Source organism: Diceros bicornis, chromosome X (assembly GCF_020826845.1).
Source record: "Diceros bicornis minor isolate mBicDic1 chromosome X, mDicBic1.mat.cur, whole genome shotgun sequence".
In the NCBI taxonomy this organism is placed as follows: domain Eukaryota; kingdom Metazoa; phylum Chordata; class Mammalia; order Perissodactyla; family Rhinocerotidae; genus Diceros; species Diceros bicornis.
Genome location: NC_080781.1, coordinates 93,473,264 through 93,492,794, shown reverse-complemented (window position 1 = coordinate 93,492,794; position 19,531 = coordinate 93,473,264). Strand labels below are relative to the sequence as shown.

Genomic DNA, 19,531 nt, shown 5'->3' with positions numbered 1-19,531 from the left:
GACTATAGTTTACAGAACATATAGAAACATTCTTTAAATATACACTCCCTATATGAATCCTATAAAAAGACTATGGAAATAATATTTTGTTGTAATTCAATGAAGACATTACCATATGGAGTAATGATCATATTAAACAATAACCATTTATTGAACATTTGTGTGTACTTGGTACTTCATGTATCTCGTTGAGTCCTCACAATGGCCTTGTGAAGGAGGCTTTAGCAAATGCACTTTATACACAAGGAAATTGAGGTTCAAAGACATTCGATATCAGGCCCAGGGTCACATAGATGAAATGGCAGATTACGGATTATCACTTGTTCTAATGACTCTAAGTTCAGTACTCTTTCCACTACAGTCTGGAAATCTAACATGTCACAGGAATAGAATTTAAAGAACCTAGAGCAGTGGTTCTCAACTGTGGGTGATTTGGCAATGTCTGGAGACATTTTTAGTTGTGACTTCTGGGTGGGGCACTACTGGCATCTAGTTGGTAGAGGCCAGGGATGCTGCTAAACATCCTACAATGCACAGATCAGCTCCCGACAACAAAGAATTATCCCGCCAAAAATGCCAATGATGCCAAGGTTGAGAAACCTTTCTCTAAGGGATGGTTAATTGCATTGTCTTTAACTATATCCTTCACTATCATGTATCTCAAGCAAGTTTTGGCAACTGCTAAAATGCAGTCAATTCAGGGTTGAATTCTCTGGCTTGAAGAAAAAATTTTGTGCTGTGGATTAAAGAAATTTTCATATGCTTCAGATATCAGAGATGCAGGTCTAAAAATTAATGTTTATTATTAAAATGTAGAAGCCAGTAATATCATCCAGGCAGGTCGTTTCCTTTCTCCTGAGGTAGAAGAGTGCATGTGGCCAGGGCCAAATTTTTTTCTGAAAAACAAACTTTGAATCTGTTTAAGCTGTGGGATTAGTATTTACAAGAAGCTCCAAAATCTGTGACATAAAGCTAGAAGTAGTGATACACTGTAAAGCATGTGTTTCCAATTGATCCTCTTGACCATAAAAGAATTATAAGATCATTGGTTTTTGAATAGAACTGCATCCTGGTGGATCCACAGGGCTGAGTAGCTGTATGACATAATTTGGAGGAGCTGAGCGAGTTAGCCTATTGAATGATTTTAGTTTTAATACAGTTGATGCTCAGTTATCCTTTCTGAACATCATTAGCAAAGAGGTCAATGCTTCACTCTCTCCTGCTCTTCATTTTCTTGTAATTATGGCTTTCCAATTAATGCCCTTTTGATCTTTTCCTTTTCGTATTCAAGGCAGCAAGCATTCTACATCTAGGTTGGTCATATGTTAAAAATCTGCTGTGATTCCTTTTGACCAAGTATGGAGAATGACAATGCATCCGTTGTGGCCATGGCATAGCTCTTCATCATATGTTCTGAATGTTCTTATCAAAGCCTCAGAGAGCCTGGCCTGTGGATATTCAAGGTTGAGCAGATCAAGTGAGTTTGCAGTGTCGTCTCCACAGAGCTCCCTTTTCAGAAGTACAGTAGGTCTGTTGGGACTTGTCCTAATTCACAAGTGTGCCACTCTCCCTTGTTGAGACAACAACACATTTTCTTGAGTATGCCTTTGCTGTTTCCTTACTGACTAGGGAATGGATTCACCATTCACTAGGTATTTCAGATGCATAATTTATGGTCCGTGGTGTAGCACAGCTGCGGATTGTCAGAACATACAAAATATTAGAGATAGCAGGTGGGGCCTCTATGGATGTACCTTATGTATTATTCTCTATTTCATGAGAAATGGTGTGGAGTTCTTGGATAGTATGCTTAGTGCATTGTATGGTGGATTGATTTAAGAAGTGCAAGAAAAATTTACCCACAAACTCTTGAGTTGAAAGTTTCCATGTTCTTAGCATAACTATACTCACAGTTTTATTAACTCTCACTCTGGTTCTTACTTTTATCTTAACCTTCCATGGAACAAGGTTCTCCTCTTTACAGCTCTTTCCTCTCCTCTTTTTCGTTGAATCCATCCCTCTGCCTTTCTCAGTTAAAACCAATCTGAGTTCTCTCATCCTGATAAACCTTTCTATTTTGATTGCATTAGCTCAATTTCTGCCACTTTCATTTTTACAGTTGATTAGTAGACCTCTTTGGAGAGGCAGTGTACATAGTGGTTAATAGTCCAGGTGCTGGAGCCAGACTGCCTAGGTTTGGTCTTAGATTTGCTACATTTTTACCAGCTCTATGACCTTGGGCAAGTTATTTAACTTTCATGTGCCTCTGTTTTTTTCATCTGTAAATGGGAATATTAATATCACCTTTCTTTTATAGAGTTGTGAGTTCTCATATACAGAGGATTAAAAAAGTTAATTCATGTCATGCACTTAGAACAGTGCCTCATGCATAGTAATCCTTCAGTAAACATTAGCTATTATTATTTTACTTTGATTATATAAGGAGAGAAGAAACCTTTTGAAATGATGATATTCTTTTCAGGTGATGGTTTCAGATTTGTAACTTCTTCCGCCTTGCCAGTGGCAATGCATTGAAGATAAGTGAATGAAAGTGTTAGTTGCATCAGCATCTGATAGTGGGAACCTCTCTGCAATGTTACTTTCCATTATCTTTAAACAGAAATTTCTCTTCTTCCTACCCTGTTGGGCAATCCAGTCACTGTTGGCCTCACCACAGAGTTGACATCATCCTGGCTCTGAACGATTTTTAAAATCAGATCTATCACAGTTTTAAATTATCATTCTTTCTTCAACCCAGCAGCTCCACCTTCAAGGACTTAGAGGGCAACAGCCTGAAGGATAGCGGACATGAGGAGAGTGACCAGACTGACAGTGAGCATGACGTCCAGCGGAGCCTGTATTGTGATACTGCTGTCAATGATGTGCTGAACACCAGTGTGACCTCAATGGGATCTCAGATGCCTGACCATGGTAAGGGCTGGTTGCATGTAAGTTGCAACCATAGATTTCAAAGAACCCAGAATGTTTGTAGGCACGTTGTACTACTTTACTATAATGAGTGTTGTCAAGGTGTGCACTCTGCTCACTGCCCCAGCAGCATCTATAGGGTGTTGAGATGTTCTGACACCTGACCAGATTCTTCTTTGCTCTCCCTGAGTGGATCCCCTAGGATTGTACAATGTTCAGGCATTTTAAAAGCTGGCTACGTATACATATTGCATACATTCTCTTCAATAATAACTGCACTGAGCACATAGGAAATGAGCAGATGCCTTCTCACCAGGAATAAATGCCTCTTTTTGCTTTAATACATGAATTCAGCTGATCAATCAAGTTGCATATAACACAGCACTAATGAGACCAAAGGGGTGGATTTTATTTCCATATCAATCTGGTTAACCTTACCCAGAGAGAGACTCTGTTCTCTGACCACAGATTGCATACTCTTTACTGAGGAGAGAAAGTACCAAATTTCCCATTTTGTCTGTGGGGCTGCTATGCCAAATCTCTATAGCTACCACACAAATGCATGCCATTGGTCATAGGAGAGACCAGTGTTAGAAAACATGGCTGACTCAATGTAACATTCTGTGCATGTGAAAAACACCTCAAAGTACATGTCAGGAGCGGCATCCTCATGTCTGAAACAGAGTCTATTTTTGTGAACTCAGCCACACATGCTTTAGCAAAAGGAGTTATTTAAAACTGTGCTAGGGATAACCCAGGGTATAAAAACATTAGCAGAGTTCAGCTAAGGCAGAATGTTCAGATGGACTTGGGCACAAATGTCATTTTCAATGTTTTACTGACACAAACATGCTAGGCAAACAGCCTGTCTTTTTCAATTAAGAACCATGAATTTAGCTTGGTGTTTAGGCTCAGTGAAGCTTCAGAATGCTTGGCTATGTCTTGAGAGAAGCTAGACGCAAGCTCAGCTGGAAGCCCTACTGCTAAAAGACTTAAAGATGAGAAAACAAAATATGGTGATTATGTGCTGGTCTTCGGCTGTTTCATTTCACTGTAAACATCATTAAATGCTTTCGTTTGGGTCTTGTAAATGAATCCAAAGGAAAAAAATGTATGATCCACAAAACAAAATGTTTTCCATGGAAAAAAAAAAGGTCAGTCACTGTAGAGTCTGTTAAATTGTCTAATCCATCCCCTCCCCAGCAGACCCAAGTGTCAAAGTCTGTAATATACAGAGGTCACTACTGATTGTGCACTGCTGCCTTCCCTAATTGGTGAGTGAGTGGTGACATCCGCAGAGATAATATACTTTCTTGGCAACCTCACTAAGACTAAAGATGAAAAAATTAAACATTTATATAACTGAAACAGAGAATATTTAATTCTCAGAGGATTAGCATTGTGTCACAGGATACAGACTGATGTGTATCATTTACTAGTCTTGCGTCTCAAAGAAATGCTTTTTCATTTATATCAGAAAGGGTTTTAGTTAGATGTTTTTTAAAATGAAACGACTCCAGGAAAGGAAATAGTCATAACTGATTCTCACTTTATGCCTGACTAGAACAACATCTGTTTTAATTTTTTTGTCCCATTTCTCTAGGAAAACAATATCAGTGGACCACAGCTAGTCTTTCTGAGGGGGTGTTTCTTACAAGAGGGATATATTGTATATATCTACTGTATAGATTGTATAATCATGAGTGTATTCTAAAGCAAATGTGTGGCATTATTCCAAGACTCTCCTATATATAAGACGATGATTACACACACACACACACACAGATACACACAAATTTTTTGCTGTTCCATTTTGGCAACATTTTCACATTTTATTTCTCAATATGCGATTTGCATGTTTGTGTCTTCATTTCTTCCATTATTCCAGCAGTGGCTAAACCTTGAACAACCCTTAGGTTTGTTCTTTTCAATTTGGTTGAGTCATTAAAGTTTAGGTACAAAGGGAATTCAGATCTCGCTTACATCTCAGGCTCTACCTTATGATATCCCAGTACTTCTGAGCTTTCCATAATGATACTTAATTGTTGTATCCCAGATCAGCTCTAGGCTAGCCACACAACTCTTGTGTCACCAGTTTAATTGAGTTGATTACTGCTACCTCAAAAAACAGCAACAGTTTCAACAATTAACATTTTATAGCATTTTACTGTCTTAAACCTGGATTCACATAATAAATGTTTCTCATTTTATCCTAAGGTACAGTGGTTGAAAGGCAATCACTGAGTGAATTTACCATGCGTGCCTGATCTTGTAACCATTCTAACTAGAATAGTTCTGGTTAGATTCGTTGTATGGCAAATGGCATTGTTGCTTCTGAGGACTACAAGTTTAGAAAGGTGAGGGAAAATGGAATCTCCTGTGGACTCAGACCTGTACTGCAAGTCTCAAAGATTTCTTGAGGAAAAAGATAGTCCTGGGCCTCTTTGGTTCATTGACACTGTGATAGGCATCTCAAACCCAAATACCCTGAAATCCTGGCGGTTCTAGATGTGAACTATTCTTGAGGCTTGACTGGATGTCTCTGGAGAAGAGCAAGAGTTATAATGACCTTGTCAGACTAACTCTGATCCTGATGATATTTCTTCCGGTCCTGTCAGAACCACTTCAAAGCTGGGCCAAATATACCTAATAGAGTGTACCTTACACTTTTGTTTTGAAGAGTTTGGCTCACCTTCGATTTCATGTCTGTAGCTCTCTCTGTGATGTTTCTAATTTGGATATTATCACAGCATATTTCTTTGCACATATGTGGACACATGATTGATGGGGAATCTCAAGATTTTCAAAATAAAGATGATTTTATCCATCTGTTAATTTTTTCTTTGAGCAGGAATGGGTTGTTCAATGAGCTAATATTGTGTTGTCAGTGTTTGAAAAAAGGTAAAAACTATATTTGCTCCTTGCTTTCTGAGACACCTGGGCCCTGTGCTTGTTCCCACTGCCAAAAGTTTCTCTGGGCTTTGTTCTTATAACTTTACTATAGCAGAAGAATGCTCAGTGTGAATGTCAGGGGTGCTTCATGACTCTCAGAGTAAAGACCCAAATCCCTTAATTTTCAGTAACCCTTCTCCAAGAACATTCCTAGAAGTGGGAACCCAGAATCACTATATTCAACCAAGGAAGGAGAATGTCTGGAAGACTTTCATACTCAAAGGGCAGAAGTCAGGAGTTGAGCCTCTTGACTTTGGATTGTGTTTTGATTGCCCCAACCAAGGACATCTGTGAGCTGGGTTGGGGTGGAGATAAGAGAGAATGAGAGGAATCTCTGCTTTCTGGGTTATTATCAATCCTGGTATCTCTCTCTATATGCCTAAGACCAGGTCAGTAGGTTGATGAACTGGCTGAGCTGAATTTCCTGGTTGCCAGGTGACTGAATTTCAAATTCATTTATCGTCTGCAGTGCCCTTGAATTAATATGTCTCGGCTTGTGCCCAGCACTGCAGATCTTATTGTCATGGCTTCTCAGAAAACAAGGTGATGGAGAATTCTTTATCCTATACTTTCTACTGGCATATAGCACTTTTTGGAATGCTATCTCTCTGTAGCTCTCAGATGCCTTGAGAACAAGTAAGTGTTGTCACTCGGTGGATTTTACCACCTGATTTGGTTCCTGAGGTGGTTTGGTGCTAAGCTTGGGAGTCACACTCAAATCTTTGAACCAATGCCTTCCTTCCTTGAATTTGAGTTATTTGATAAAATTGTCACCTTCTGGTAGGGACAAGAATTTCACCTTATGCAATTTCTGTAGACAGTCTCTAAGAAGAGTAACCGACAAGTAGGGTGGTCAGAGGTGCCAGAGGCTAATGGGTTTGTTGCACAATTGGGTTTGTATCACAGGGCTTGAATCTCTTTCTATCAGGGTTATTTCTGGGTTGAACAGTGCTTGGGTTAATAGGCTTCTATCTCCTCCTTGCTTCTTTGCATGACTATTTGTTATGACTTGGATATCCCATTTTGCTTGCTTAAATATGTAGTCCTGATATGAAATTGGAGTTTATAGGGATCATGTCCTAGAACTGTACATACTAGTTCCAAGCCCGATTAATTTGTTTCAAATCACACTCAGTCTCTCCTACCTTATGATTTTAATTATTGATTATAAATTCATCAGCTGAAAAGATGACTCTAATTGCTCTAATATGCACCTAATTTGGAGTTCACTACAACACTGAATTGGTTTCCCTCCCATGCTAATTGATACCAAATGGAAGCAAAATATAGAAATTTGCAATAACATCTATCTGCGTTTCACTTCCAAATGCGCCCAAATGCAACATAATGATTGCTTTATTTCTGGAAGTGTAGGTTCTTCTGCATTTTACTAAACTTGTTTATTTGCTAGTTTTATCACCTGAATATCATTTAACATGTTTGTTGTGTAAAACATGGATTTGAAGAACTTGATCTGTGCCTAATGCAACTGCTGTTACAAATTAGCCATGAAAATGTTCTGTAGGCTGCATACTATGCATATTCTAGTTTCAACTACAGGTGTATTAAGATGTTTACACTTTCAACACTCTACCAACAATGTGTAATTTCATTTCCTCTAGACTTTTAATGAAATTATGATTCAATGACTGAACATCCCTTCCTTATCCTCTTACCTATCCCCCTGACTCACCTCTCATCTCACTAAATTTTCAGACGCTCATTTCAATTAGTCTCTTGGAAAAATAGGGAGTTTTCAATGGAGAATATTTTGTGACATTGCAAAGCAATGTGCTGTTGGGCCCCAGAAATGGTAGCATGGACCAGATGTTCATAGAGTAATTGAAAATTCCATTTTATAAGAATAGCATTTGCTGTCAAAAACTTTTATCTTTACTTCAACAAAGAGGTTGATTAGATCCCCCTGGACCCGAATTAGCATCTTTGAGGCTCGATATACTGTTATGCAATTCATATGGTTGTTTTTTCCTTGTTTTTTTCATATAGAATCTTAAAAATGTCTTCAGCCTCTTGCAATTATACCAGGTGAAACGTTTAATTACTTGAACACAGGAATGCATATATATACAGTGTATCTATATATGTGACTTTCAGCTTTTTTTCGTCTTGCCTTAGGTATACAGTGTTCTAATACCAGGCAAGAACAATCCATCCACAGATATATATCATTTATTCATTCAACAATATTTTTGAGTGCTCACTATGTGTCTGGCTCTGAGAATAGAATGTGTCAACTACTGCTGTTATTGACTATGAAAGTTATCATTTTTTTTAGCTTTTCTTATGTGGGGTTTACTGAGGTGACCAAGGTCAGCTTAATGATGACATGAATAATTCTTTCTGATTTTAAAAATCATTATAAGAATAGAGCCTGGGACTATGAAAAACCTTATTAATATTGTGCCAATAAAGCAAAAGAAACAATAAAAGAAGACTGTTACAATCAAGATCTTATTTTAGTAACAGTATCATGAAAGATTCTCCTTTGATGTTCTAATTTGAACAATGTCACAATGGTAAACATTGTCTTTTTAAAGTCATCTGCTCTGAGGTTGAACTTCCTGCTCACTTTTAGTTGATGTCACGGTAAGATGGTAGGTTTAATCTCTGACATGCCCAGTTACCTTGCTGGTTTACAGGCACTCGGTGGTACTCAATGCCAAATCTCCCTTAATGATAGGTAATAATAGATGTTTGACGACTCCAATGTTCAGGAACTTTATCCGTTCTCAGTCTCAGCAATGGCTGAGGAGGTGGGAAGTGAGGTGACAGGTGGATGCTTTGGTTTATTTCAACTACATTGCTGCACCAATGGACTTTGGACTCCTTCCAAAGCATTATTTACATTTTATTGGCAAGATAGTCACTGGAATAAAAAGTTGTCCTTAACTAATGGAAACATCCATGCTGTTAGCAGTTGTTTGCTAGTATTATTTTGGCATGAGCCTTTTGGTCAGAGAATTCTTTTAGGACAGTTCTGTTTGTCTGCTTTGAAGTAGAAACCTTCTTCTTCTTTTTTTTTTACATATATAAGAATGTTTTCCTGATCGACTTGGAACTTTTAGTTGTCTCATATTCAATGTCTATTTTAAAATTTATTATTATTAATAATTACCTGTAGTAAGGGATTCATTATTAACAGAATAAATGCCAGAGGCTTTCTTGACTGGTTGACACTAAGAATTTCTATATTTCTAAGCACTTGGAAAGCATTGGAGAATGATGGTTATATAAAGGGAGCACACTGAACAATTAAGAATTCCATTCTCTAGGAGTTTATGGCCCAATAGCACAAATGGTCCAGTATGGAATAGACTGCATAGGATCAGTGAAGAAATTAATTAAGATTATTTGAGCTGGAAAGCAAAATACATTTCATAGGACACTTTGGTGTAATGCGGTCCCTTTGGAGGAACAGTGGGAGCCAGGCCCCAATGTAGTAAGCTAGATAAAATTATGCTATATTTGGGTGATTTGCTAAGTGAATGTTTTCCAATTGCTTCATGATGAAGCAAGTTCTGTAGGCCATGATGAGTAGGGACACTGAAAATAGGATAATAAATGAGAAGCAAATCAAGTTGTTTTATAGAGCTAGATCATATGGGTTGCTTCACATACTCAAAAAGTCCATCGAAATATCAAGATCATTATCTTCTTTGAGTCTTTCAATCTATTTAACATTATTTCTGTCCTATCATAAGATGATTAAGAACCATAAATTAATTTCCCATCAGGATGGGAAAACATGAATCTAACTTGCCATTTAAATATTTATGAGGTATTTTTTTGTTCATTTTCCCTTTAACTCTTTTATTATGAAATAAATGTGGGGAATTATGTCTAGTCATAATTTAAAAAACAATCTCAAGAATATAAAAATCATGTGTTATTTCTTTTTTGTATGGGCAAAATACACTTGTGAGATGGCTTTCTTCTCTTACCATAGTTGCTTTTTGTCATCCAGAGTCAGGTCTTTGCCCCAGGTGTTTTTGGTCTCTGTCTTTACCAGATGGCTCGTTGCTGTTCACTTTGGGCCAAGGAAAGCTAATTTGACACATCCACTTTGGAAATGTGGCTTTTTGACAAGAAAATCTTTTCAAATTCTCTTACTACAAGGCTTACCCCCAATAAAACTCCAGCCATGGAAAAATCACCAGGCACCAGATTGGAAAAGGTTTGAGCTGGCCCTTAGAGCCATCAGAAAAGTTGCTTTTTAGAGGCTTACACACAGCTCGAGGCAGATAGACAGATTCTTTTGAAACTGGGCAGAATGGAGCCCCATAAACCAATTTTTCTGCCATGTAGAGAGAATCCAAAGCAGTTCCCCATGGCTTAAGCTAAAGAGAGTTGTTTTGGAGCAAATCCTTGGGGGCTGGGCATTTGTATGCAGGTGACAAAGCCAGAAGGGTGTTGTGGGATTTTAGGTTTTATGGTGAGCACTGAACTTCACTCAAAAATGTGCAAGTCAAAGATCTACTGTGTAGCTTGAGGAATATGTGAGATGGTGTGTAGCGGAGGTAATTTGAAAGGCACTGAATCCAGAAGGGGCCAAAGGAGTTTATCAGAAAATGAACTCTTTGTGGCTGAATTCATTCAAAGTTTTGTCTCACTGGGGTGGCCTCATGAAAGACACTTTGTCTTTTGAGGGTTCCTGGTAATCAGAAAGAATCGTTTTACTCCATTATTCTTCACAACAGTATAGACAACAAACTTGCAAGCTATTCAATCTGAAATAATAAATGATATCATCTTACTGTTAGTTCTTTTTAACCTTAGTAATAGCTACTTTAATGGCAAATGAGACTCTTTAGTTTCCTTAGTTTAATAGGAAAATTTTCAATTTGGTGGAAGTTAGAACCTTAAAAACACGTTCATCTTCCCCTATTTCAGTTAGCTAAGCCTTAGGTTCTTTATAATTCATGGTCTAGTACCTAGACTCTAAGTCATGCAGGAGTGTAACTGTAATCTGCTTTCAATAAAAGCATAACTTATTATGTTGCTTTCCTTTTAAATAGATATCTGTAGACAAACACTGCTGTAATCACCTGGAGAAACTTGATAGCCTTAGTTGATTGCAGCAAGGCAGCTTCTCAGACATGAGTTTGCAAATTCAAATCCAGTGCCAGAGATACATTTTTCAATTTCTGTGTGACCACTTTCTCTACCTCTAAGCTCATATAGTCTCTCCTTTCTATCGTTAGCTTAGATAACAATAGATGTTTGACCACTTGCTTTCTTCCCTCCTCCTTCACCCTGTATGAGTTTCCAACCTGTGTGAACAATAGAATCTTTCCCTTTTAATACATGGAAAAGAGAGAAAAGAGGAATGGTATAGGTTCCAAGATATTTAGACTGGTCAACTGTTCCAAGGCATCACCACCTGCTGTTTTTAATCATTAATGAGTCTGTCAGTTGCTCTAATTTGGGAGGTGAACCAAAAGAATGATTTTGATTTTAATTTAATTTAAAAATCAACTTATTGGGAAAAAAATGCCTCCAGCTTATTAGAGTCAGCTTGCCCACTGTTGATAGACCAAAGCAAGTCAGATGCAGAGGCTGAACCATTATTCATATGCAAATGTGAACTATTTTAAACTTGGGGAACTATTATTATTATCATCACTAGCTAAAAAATTTAGTCCTTTGAGTTCAAGGAGCCATTTTATTCCAGAGACATGCTTCATGTAAATATCTGTTCCATTTTTTTCTGGAAGAAAAATTGATACACTAAGGGTTTAAAGACTTTATTAATATCAGAACACAAATCAAAGGCAAAGTCCAGAGTGAAGCCCAGAATACAAATTCTTTTGCTTGACTCACTGCCCATCAAACTGTACATTTTAGAGGTTGAGTGATTATCTGTGAGTACCCTATTAAGTTTGGGTTTTCTTACACTGGATGATTTTGCTTAGTGGCAAAATGAGAATTCAGAGATACAGTGTTTATGCACAAAGTGGATTTTAAAGACCTAGAACCAGACCTTTGTTTGTGCCAACTGTCAACTTAGAAGATTTCATTATGTCTCTCTGAGCTTCATCAAACACTTTCAGATTTATAATTGATGTCAACTGAAGTTGAAGGCAAAGAAAACCTTCCTTCTTTGGCTGCAGAAAACATTACCTTACTGTTGGGCCCTAGTTGGCTGTAGGGTAGGTGTGCGGAGTCATACCAGCCTTCTGCTAGCACAGCAAGTGAGCACTTCTTGAATTCAGCTAATAATCAATCTATACAGCTAATGAGTCTGCAAACAGACTGAGCTGCTGGAGCTGGCACCAGAAAACCACGATTCCAAACTAACCATCTCGTATTAACCTTTTGGTGTTTCCTTTGTGATGCTAATTAGAGACCCATAAAACTATCTGCTTTGGATCTTTGGTTTAAAATACAATTTTCAAAGAAACACAATCCACTTCAAGGCTTCCATTAGTATGGTGTTTCCCCTCAAGAAGGAAAATGACTGACTTGCCATTTAAATAAAGTTTGTGTGATTAATCTGTAATTAAAATGCCAGAAAAAGTTACTTCTATAGTTAATGTAGTTTATAATGCTCTCCAGATTCCGGTGGTACTGAAGTGGGTGGCAGATGTTTCTACCAACATTATATGTTGACAGTCTGAAGATACCTATTCCCAGGCTGTAGCCCTGTCTGCCAGAATGCTTGTCTGCCTTCTGCTTTAGACTAAATTCCTCTTGATTGCCCGAGGGGGTTAGAGGTGTGTTTTGCTTCCTTTCTGCAGGATGATGAGCCAAGGAATGAGCATTGTACTGTTGGGAGGGGGAAAGTCTATATTTAAGAGCTATTTAGTTGAAAATGATAGGTTGTCAAATGGGCCCACCCAACATTCAAACTATTAAATTTGCATGAAGAAGATGAAAGAGCAGCATTCCCTGCTGCCTTAGTCTCCCATCCCACTCCCTCTTTGATAGTTTCCAAACCCGGAAGTAAGTGTGTCTGAGAAAAGAGCATTGTGAGATGTGTTCAAAGCAAGTTGGACCCAGTTGGACCCATGTCTTCATCCTGTGCTTTTTTTAATTCATCTACAGCACCTTTAAGTGCCTTATTTCTCTCTCATTTGTCCTAAATAAAAAATTACCTAAAATAATGACGTGATCCTAGGGGATAGAATCTCTAGATGAGAAATTGGCTGTCTATTAAATAAGTGAGATTTGCAAAGTTAGACATTGTTTTATTTGATTTAGAAAAGTGGTACTTCTTCCAGAAGCCTAATATTAATCATCTAGGATCTTTAGAGATTAAAATACTTATACCAGAAATGTAGGCACAGAACCTAATATTCTACTTGCAGCATTCCTTGGAGCCCCTTTGGTATCTTAAGTTTCCACTGTCATCAGTGTAGAATGTTTAAAGTGCTGAAAAGTCCCTGAAATCATCGTGATAGGGAGTTCATGTTATAATATATCATTTATCCCTTATAGCCACCCTGAGAGGGAGACAGGCATAGAATTCCAAAAAGTTAACAGAGGAGTGACAGCCATTTACACTGAGACAAAGTCAGAATCTTAGCTGATTGAGAAAGGTAGAGAAAGTTAGAATGAGGAGTTAAGAGAGAAATGAAATAAGATACAAATATTTGTGGTTCAAACTAAGGTTGGCAGGGACATGAGGGGCATAATCCAGACTTCCTTTAATATATGCACTATCTAGCTAATCTTCATAGATAAACCTGAGAATTCTAATTGTCCTTAGAGTCTTCTAGACAGACAGTGTCCCATCAATTCAGGCTCCAACTAACATGAGCAAGTCCTGTTGAGTCAGTACAACTGCTTCTGCCCTACTCCATTCTCCTCAAGATTGACATCACATTTGCTTGTAAATCCAAAGGCAAGCATAGCATCATAGTGACTAAGAGTACAGATTTTGGAATAAGACAAATCTAGGTTCCATGCTTGTCTTTGCCATTTAATAGCTATTGACCTTACTCAAATTACTTATTTTTTTTGAATCCTCAGTATTATCATCTGCAAAATGGGAGGAAAAATAGAAGTTACTTATCAGGATGGTTGTGAGATGATCCAGGTAAAGCACTTAGTGAACTTCCTGGCACATAGTAAGTGGTCAAAAAATAGAAAGTGCTGTTACTATTATGGAGATTCAGTCAGTGAAAGATCTAGTTTTCATGATTTCAGAGAAACCGCTATCCAAAGCCTCTCATCTGCTTGCTGCTGTCTGTAATCCTTTAACAGAGGGTCAGGCATTTCATTTTGCAATTATACTTCAAACTTCAAGCAGTCCTTGGGAAGAGGGAATGCATTTATTCAAATTCATACTAATTTGTAAATGGCTGCTATTAGATTGTTTCCAAGTTTGGAATTTGGTGTGTGTGTTGGGGGATGGTTTCTAGAATATTGAACACTAAGAGTCTCAGAGTGGGGAAAAGCACAGAAAAGGGCTACCAAGGGTGACAACCTCAGGAGTTTTCCCAGAGCTATCAATGTCCAAAGGAACATTAGATAATTGTCATTTGATTTACTCACTGTGAAATGTCTGGACGCTGAAAAGCTGCCTTCACTATCAAAGTGTTTTTCTGAATTAGCCCAGACTCTGGTTTGAGAAATTAAAGGATGTCCACTGGGCCTGCCCCGTGGCTTAGCGGTCAAGTGCACGCACTCCGCTACTGGCAGCCCGGGTTCGGATCCCGGGCACGCACTGACGCACTGCTTGTCCTGCCATGCTGAGGCCACGTCCCACACACAGCAACTAGAAGGATGTGCAACTATAACATACAACTATCTACTGCGGCTTTGGGGAGAAAAAGGGAAAAATAAAAGGAGGAGAATTGGCAATAGAGTTAGTTCAGCGCAGGTCTTCCTCAGCAAAAAAAGAGGAGGATTGGCATGGATGTTAACTCAGGGCTAATCCTCCTCACAAAAAAACAAAACAAAACAAAAAAGCAGGATGTCCACCAAAGGTTTTTAGGGAACTTGAAAGAGAGGTCCACGTTAATCTACATTACAAAATGCACATCCCCTGAGCACCTGTGTGAGGCAAGCAAAGCTCTGGTTCTTTTCTGGTGACATTGATTCTGCTTTGCTTTCCCTGTGTAAAAATGTGCATGCCCCAACCCCCAGGGTCCCAATCCTTCTTCCCTGCTCTCCCTCTCTTGCCTCACTGTTCTTAAATGGCTAATGGGTGGCAGACATCATTTTGATTCTTTTTTTTTGTTCCTACCTCATGTCCAGACTTTCATTAAAAAATAAATGAGGGGATACATTTTTCATTTCTAGTTTTCTCCTAAAAAAGTCACCCTGCAAAGGATCCTTTCTATTCTTTTTTTCTGCCAGTGGACTGAAAAATGCCCAGCTCCTACCTGAAAGGTCGTATCTCCTTGTCATATGAATGAGCTCACAGCAGGTCCATGGGGACAGTGTCATCTGTGTAATGATGGGAATTTATGTGCTTTTGGATTTTTGCCTCTTTTTGTAGTGGAAAAAATGAATTTGTTAATGATAGAAAAAAACCTCAACCAAAGCCCCGTATAAAATCCTCTCTATATAAATGCTAGGAGAGAGCCACTCAAATACACAGTTGGTAAATGAATATTTTTTCACTCTTGTCTTGCTTAGAGCTGTTTGTCTTATATTAATGTAAGTCAGGTGGCTCATCTTCACTGGTTATAGTGTATTGAATTTAGCTGGCAGGCTGTGGTTTTGTGACATAAAATGCTTTGGCTTGTAAGGGACCTTATGACATGTTTGTGTTTGCCAACAAATGGAGATGGAGAGAGAGGAAGGGAGAGAGAAATGAGAGAGAGAGAGAGAGAGAACACACACACGGAACTGTGTGGAATTAGGGATATGCAAAAAGAACCTATAACACAGGAGTGAGCACTGTGTTTTTGAAAAAGGCAGATTCTGAAAAAAAACTTTCATAGCTTGAACATAGTATTCCATGATTAATGTAACTGGAAGTGCATAGTTTTTGCCTTCCTAAAAATCCAAATCCACATGCTATATGCAAAAGGCTACAAAGATAATTATAGCCTTAAAATAATTTAATGCCATGTTGCCCAGGGGAAACCGAGAATTGTAGTTTTCACTCTATTATTTATTCATCACAGAGCCCTGGTTAAGTTGCTAACCTCTCAAAATCTCAATTCATATATTTATAGGTAGGCTGATAAGCGATGTTGCTGTATGTTGCTAGGATCAATAACCAATGTGAAATTTATATGTGTACAATGCCTTTTCTTAGTACAATATAATTGTGAATCAGATAGCTAGTTTTATTTTTTTCTGTGCCCTTCTCCTGCTTGGCCTGTTGACCTGAACACTTTACTCTCAGCAGTCAGGTTTAGCAGATAGAACACTGACCTGAGAGTCAGGGGCTTTCGGTTCTCATCATATTCCACAAACTAATAGCTATGTGACTATATGCAAGTTACTTGTCCTGTCCAGTCTTTGGGTTTCTCATCTGTAGAATGGAGGATACTGGTGATACCTACCTAGATTACTACCTACCCTAACTACCTAAGGTGGTTGTAAGGATTAAATGAGATAATGCACATAAAACAGGTAGAAAAGTACCGAGTCTGTAGTAGACACTCAAAGAATGATAGTGGTAAGATGAGGCTGATGAAGTCCTTCTCCTTGGATTAGTTTCCCTCTTCTTCACTTATCCATATCTCTTTCTCACTTTAAAATCTTGGGCAAAATTTAAGTCCTACAGAAGCGTTTGTTGATTCACACTTAGTTTGCCCTGATCTCTCCTTTACTTGGCACCTCTTCAACACCTATATACAGTTTATATCACATTAATTTGCTTTTCGCCTATTTTTTTATTGTAAAATGAGGGAGTTAATAATTGTTAGGACCCTTCAACTTCTAAACTCTTTTATTCTGCATTTTGGGTTCTGGGCACAGTCTTTTCAGATTCCTGAGCATACAGCCATTTGCCAGTGGATCTGTAATGAGTGCCATACTCAAGTTAACAGATGGTCTGGTGTGCTTGCTTTGAGGGGTAATTGCTCTTTCATCTTAATTTCCTCCCTTTGGCATTCCTTTCTTGGAAGCTGCTCAATGGCAACGTCATGAAGCATGGGGTGAAAATGAAACTGAAGTAGCAGGTCACTTGTCTATTTCAGAAAAAAATTACAGTTAAAAACTAAGGACCAATGAGGTTCTACCAAGGGAGGGGCTTTTCACCCTAGTATTAAGGGCCAAATAAGTCTAAGGGTACAATGGACTTAGATTGTCTGTTATTCCTCTTTTCCTAAGCAAGTGGCTATTTCCAGTTGATAACTGTCTCCATTTTCCTTAAACAAAGTTTAAGACTCCTCCTCCTCCTTGGCTAACATGTCACACCTCTCACAGTGGGTCTGTTCTTAAAATCTAACACTCTAAGCCAAATCGCATGTGCTTTCTTCTATGGAGTCGGTTGTAAACTGCTAACTACTGCAGACTTTCCTTCCCCCTTCTTCTCCCTCTCCCCCTCTCTCCACACACTTTTTTCCTTGATGTTTCTTATTTAGTTCTTCCTCCAACCCTCCCCCTTTTAAGCTCAGCCTGATTCTATCCTCTTTCCTTCTAGGGACAACTCTTTCATCATTATATCTTTACAAGAAAATAAAGATATTTTCAATGACATCGAGTAAGAACTTTTTTGATTGTAGTGGTTCAGTGTTCCCTTATGGAAGATTTTTATGGCTTCATTTCATTTGGTATAGTCGCTTCCTTTATTACTTTTTCCCTTCTCCCACACAGCTCATAGTACACTACTATGAATGGAGAAGACCCTCAGTGAACAAATGGTGATGAGTTCATTGCTCTGAACACTACCAAGCAACAGATGCCATCCACCAGTGTTTGATCCCCAGGGCAGTTCTTATCCACCCCATTTTACAGATGCCAGAGGGGAAATGATTTACTCTAAAACAGGGCGAGGATTAGAAGAGAGTTTGTGTTTCCTGGATTTGTTATGTGACTCCAGGGCATTGTTCTGTTTTTCTATTTGAAATCTCAAAGGCTACTGGACTGGCAGGAAGTTTTCATTCCTGTTATGAAAGGGCTACCTCCTCCAGTTTAGAAGAGGTGTTGCTTAGGGAAACTGCAGCAGAATATAACAGTGAAGCCAGAGAGATCAGCATGTGAGAAGCATTACTATGAGATGGAAGGAAATAACTGGTCTGCCTAACCAGCCCAGGGGGCATGTTTGATAGTACCCAGGTATGTCTACAGAGTAGGCGTCTGTATAGATATTGGCCTTTCACTTTGTTTCTTACATTTTACTCTTTGAGTTGACCTGCTGTGTTATCTGTGTCACTGGCAATTCCGTTGACCACAACACTTCAATTGAATCACAGCTTGAGTCTTCTTGAAGTTTCCTTCCCTCTAACTTTGCTGGTTTCTTGCTCATGTTAGGGTTTAAACTTTTCCTTTCAAAAAATACCTGATGTAATTCAAGTCTTTAGCTTCTGTTACCTTCATCATTTCCTCTGATCTGGGCTATTTTGGATCAGATGTTTTCATTAAGATGAATGTCATAAATTTTATCAGATGGCTCCATTCTTTTTGGCTTATTGGACTGCAGGTTTGCTGAGGCCCAGTCATTCTATATTGGGTTGTTCTTTGTGGTACTGTATGGGCATTTTGGTGATGGTCATTTCTCAAAGATGATCTAAAAAATATTTTCCACATTGTTAAGACACCCTGTGATCACTCTTCACTTCCCAATAGTTATTGAGGTGTTTCCTATTTTTTCTTTTTTGGGTTTTTTGTTGTATTGGGGAAAAGCCCTGATTTAGGCATCTGCATTCAAGTCCTGGATCTGTTACTAACTTAATTTGTAATCTCAAGCAGCTTACTTCCTCTCTTTGGACCCCAGTTTCCTTATCTGTCAATGAAAATTTTGGACTGAAATGATTTGTAGTGGCTCATTATTGCTGATACTCTTTATGACCCTTCAGTTTTCATTTATTGGGGAAATGGAAGGCATTTTGGCTGGATTTTCCTCTGTGTTTGTAAAGACCGAGGCAGGATGGGAAATCTGACTCTTACTCATGGGGCTTTAGGTTGTAAAAATCCTTACATTATGGCAAGGGAAATTAGGGTGAAACACTGGTGAAGCTAGCTTGTGTTCAACATTCTGAGTTTCTTCCTCCTCTGACTTTTGTTTGCATGTGTTTAGCTTAACTCTGCTTTCAAGTGTGTGTATTTTCGTGGAAATGATCTTCCTTTCCTTTTACACCCAATTCATGTTCTCATCTTCCTCCTCCCTTACTGAATCATCCATTTCTGAATAGTTTGCAATTTTCAACTTAATTAGGTCTTTCCCCTAAGTGAAGAACACAGCTGTTCCCTCTCTGATGCTTTGGCAGCTGCCTCTGCCTTTCCCAAAATGGGATGATTAGCTCTTTCCTTTGATTTCTTAGCTGGTCATTAGTTCAGGACTACTAGCCCATTCCCTGGTGATGGAACTCCCAAATCCCATGGCCAGCGTTATTCCCATTGCCTTTGGTGACTTTCAGTCTTTTGGGGGCTTAATTCATATGAAATGGGGGATGTAGCAATCTTTCAGAGCTCCATTTGCTTTGTTATCTCCAGTGATTCTACTGTTCAGCCTTTTGAGACGCTGATTCATCTATGAGGAGAACCTAGCCCAATGTCCCTGATG

The 19,531-nt window shown here is 38.6% G+C and overlaps 1 protein-coding gene across 4 annotated transcripts in view; it reads left to right on the top strand.

The window, feature by feature from the left end:
• PCDH19 (protocadherin 19) overlaps positions 1 to 19,531 on the top strand; it is a 97,282-nt gene that overhangs the window by 58,993 nt on the left and 18,758 nt on the right. For 2 of the 4 annotated variants that reach the window (XM_058536313.1, XM_058536311.1), the window contains one exon: positions 2,762 to 2,931. In XM_058536313.1, the coding sequence (XP_058392296.1) occupies positions 2,762 to 2,931 (170 nt within the window). Of the gene's footprint in view, positions 1 to 2,758; positions 2,932 to 19,531 lie in introns of all 4 variants that reach the window. The other 2 variants (XM_058536312.1, XM_058536310.1) reach the window with 1 other exon arrangement.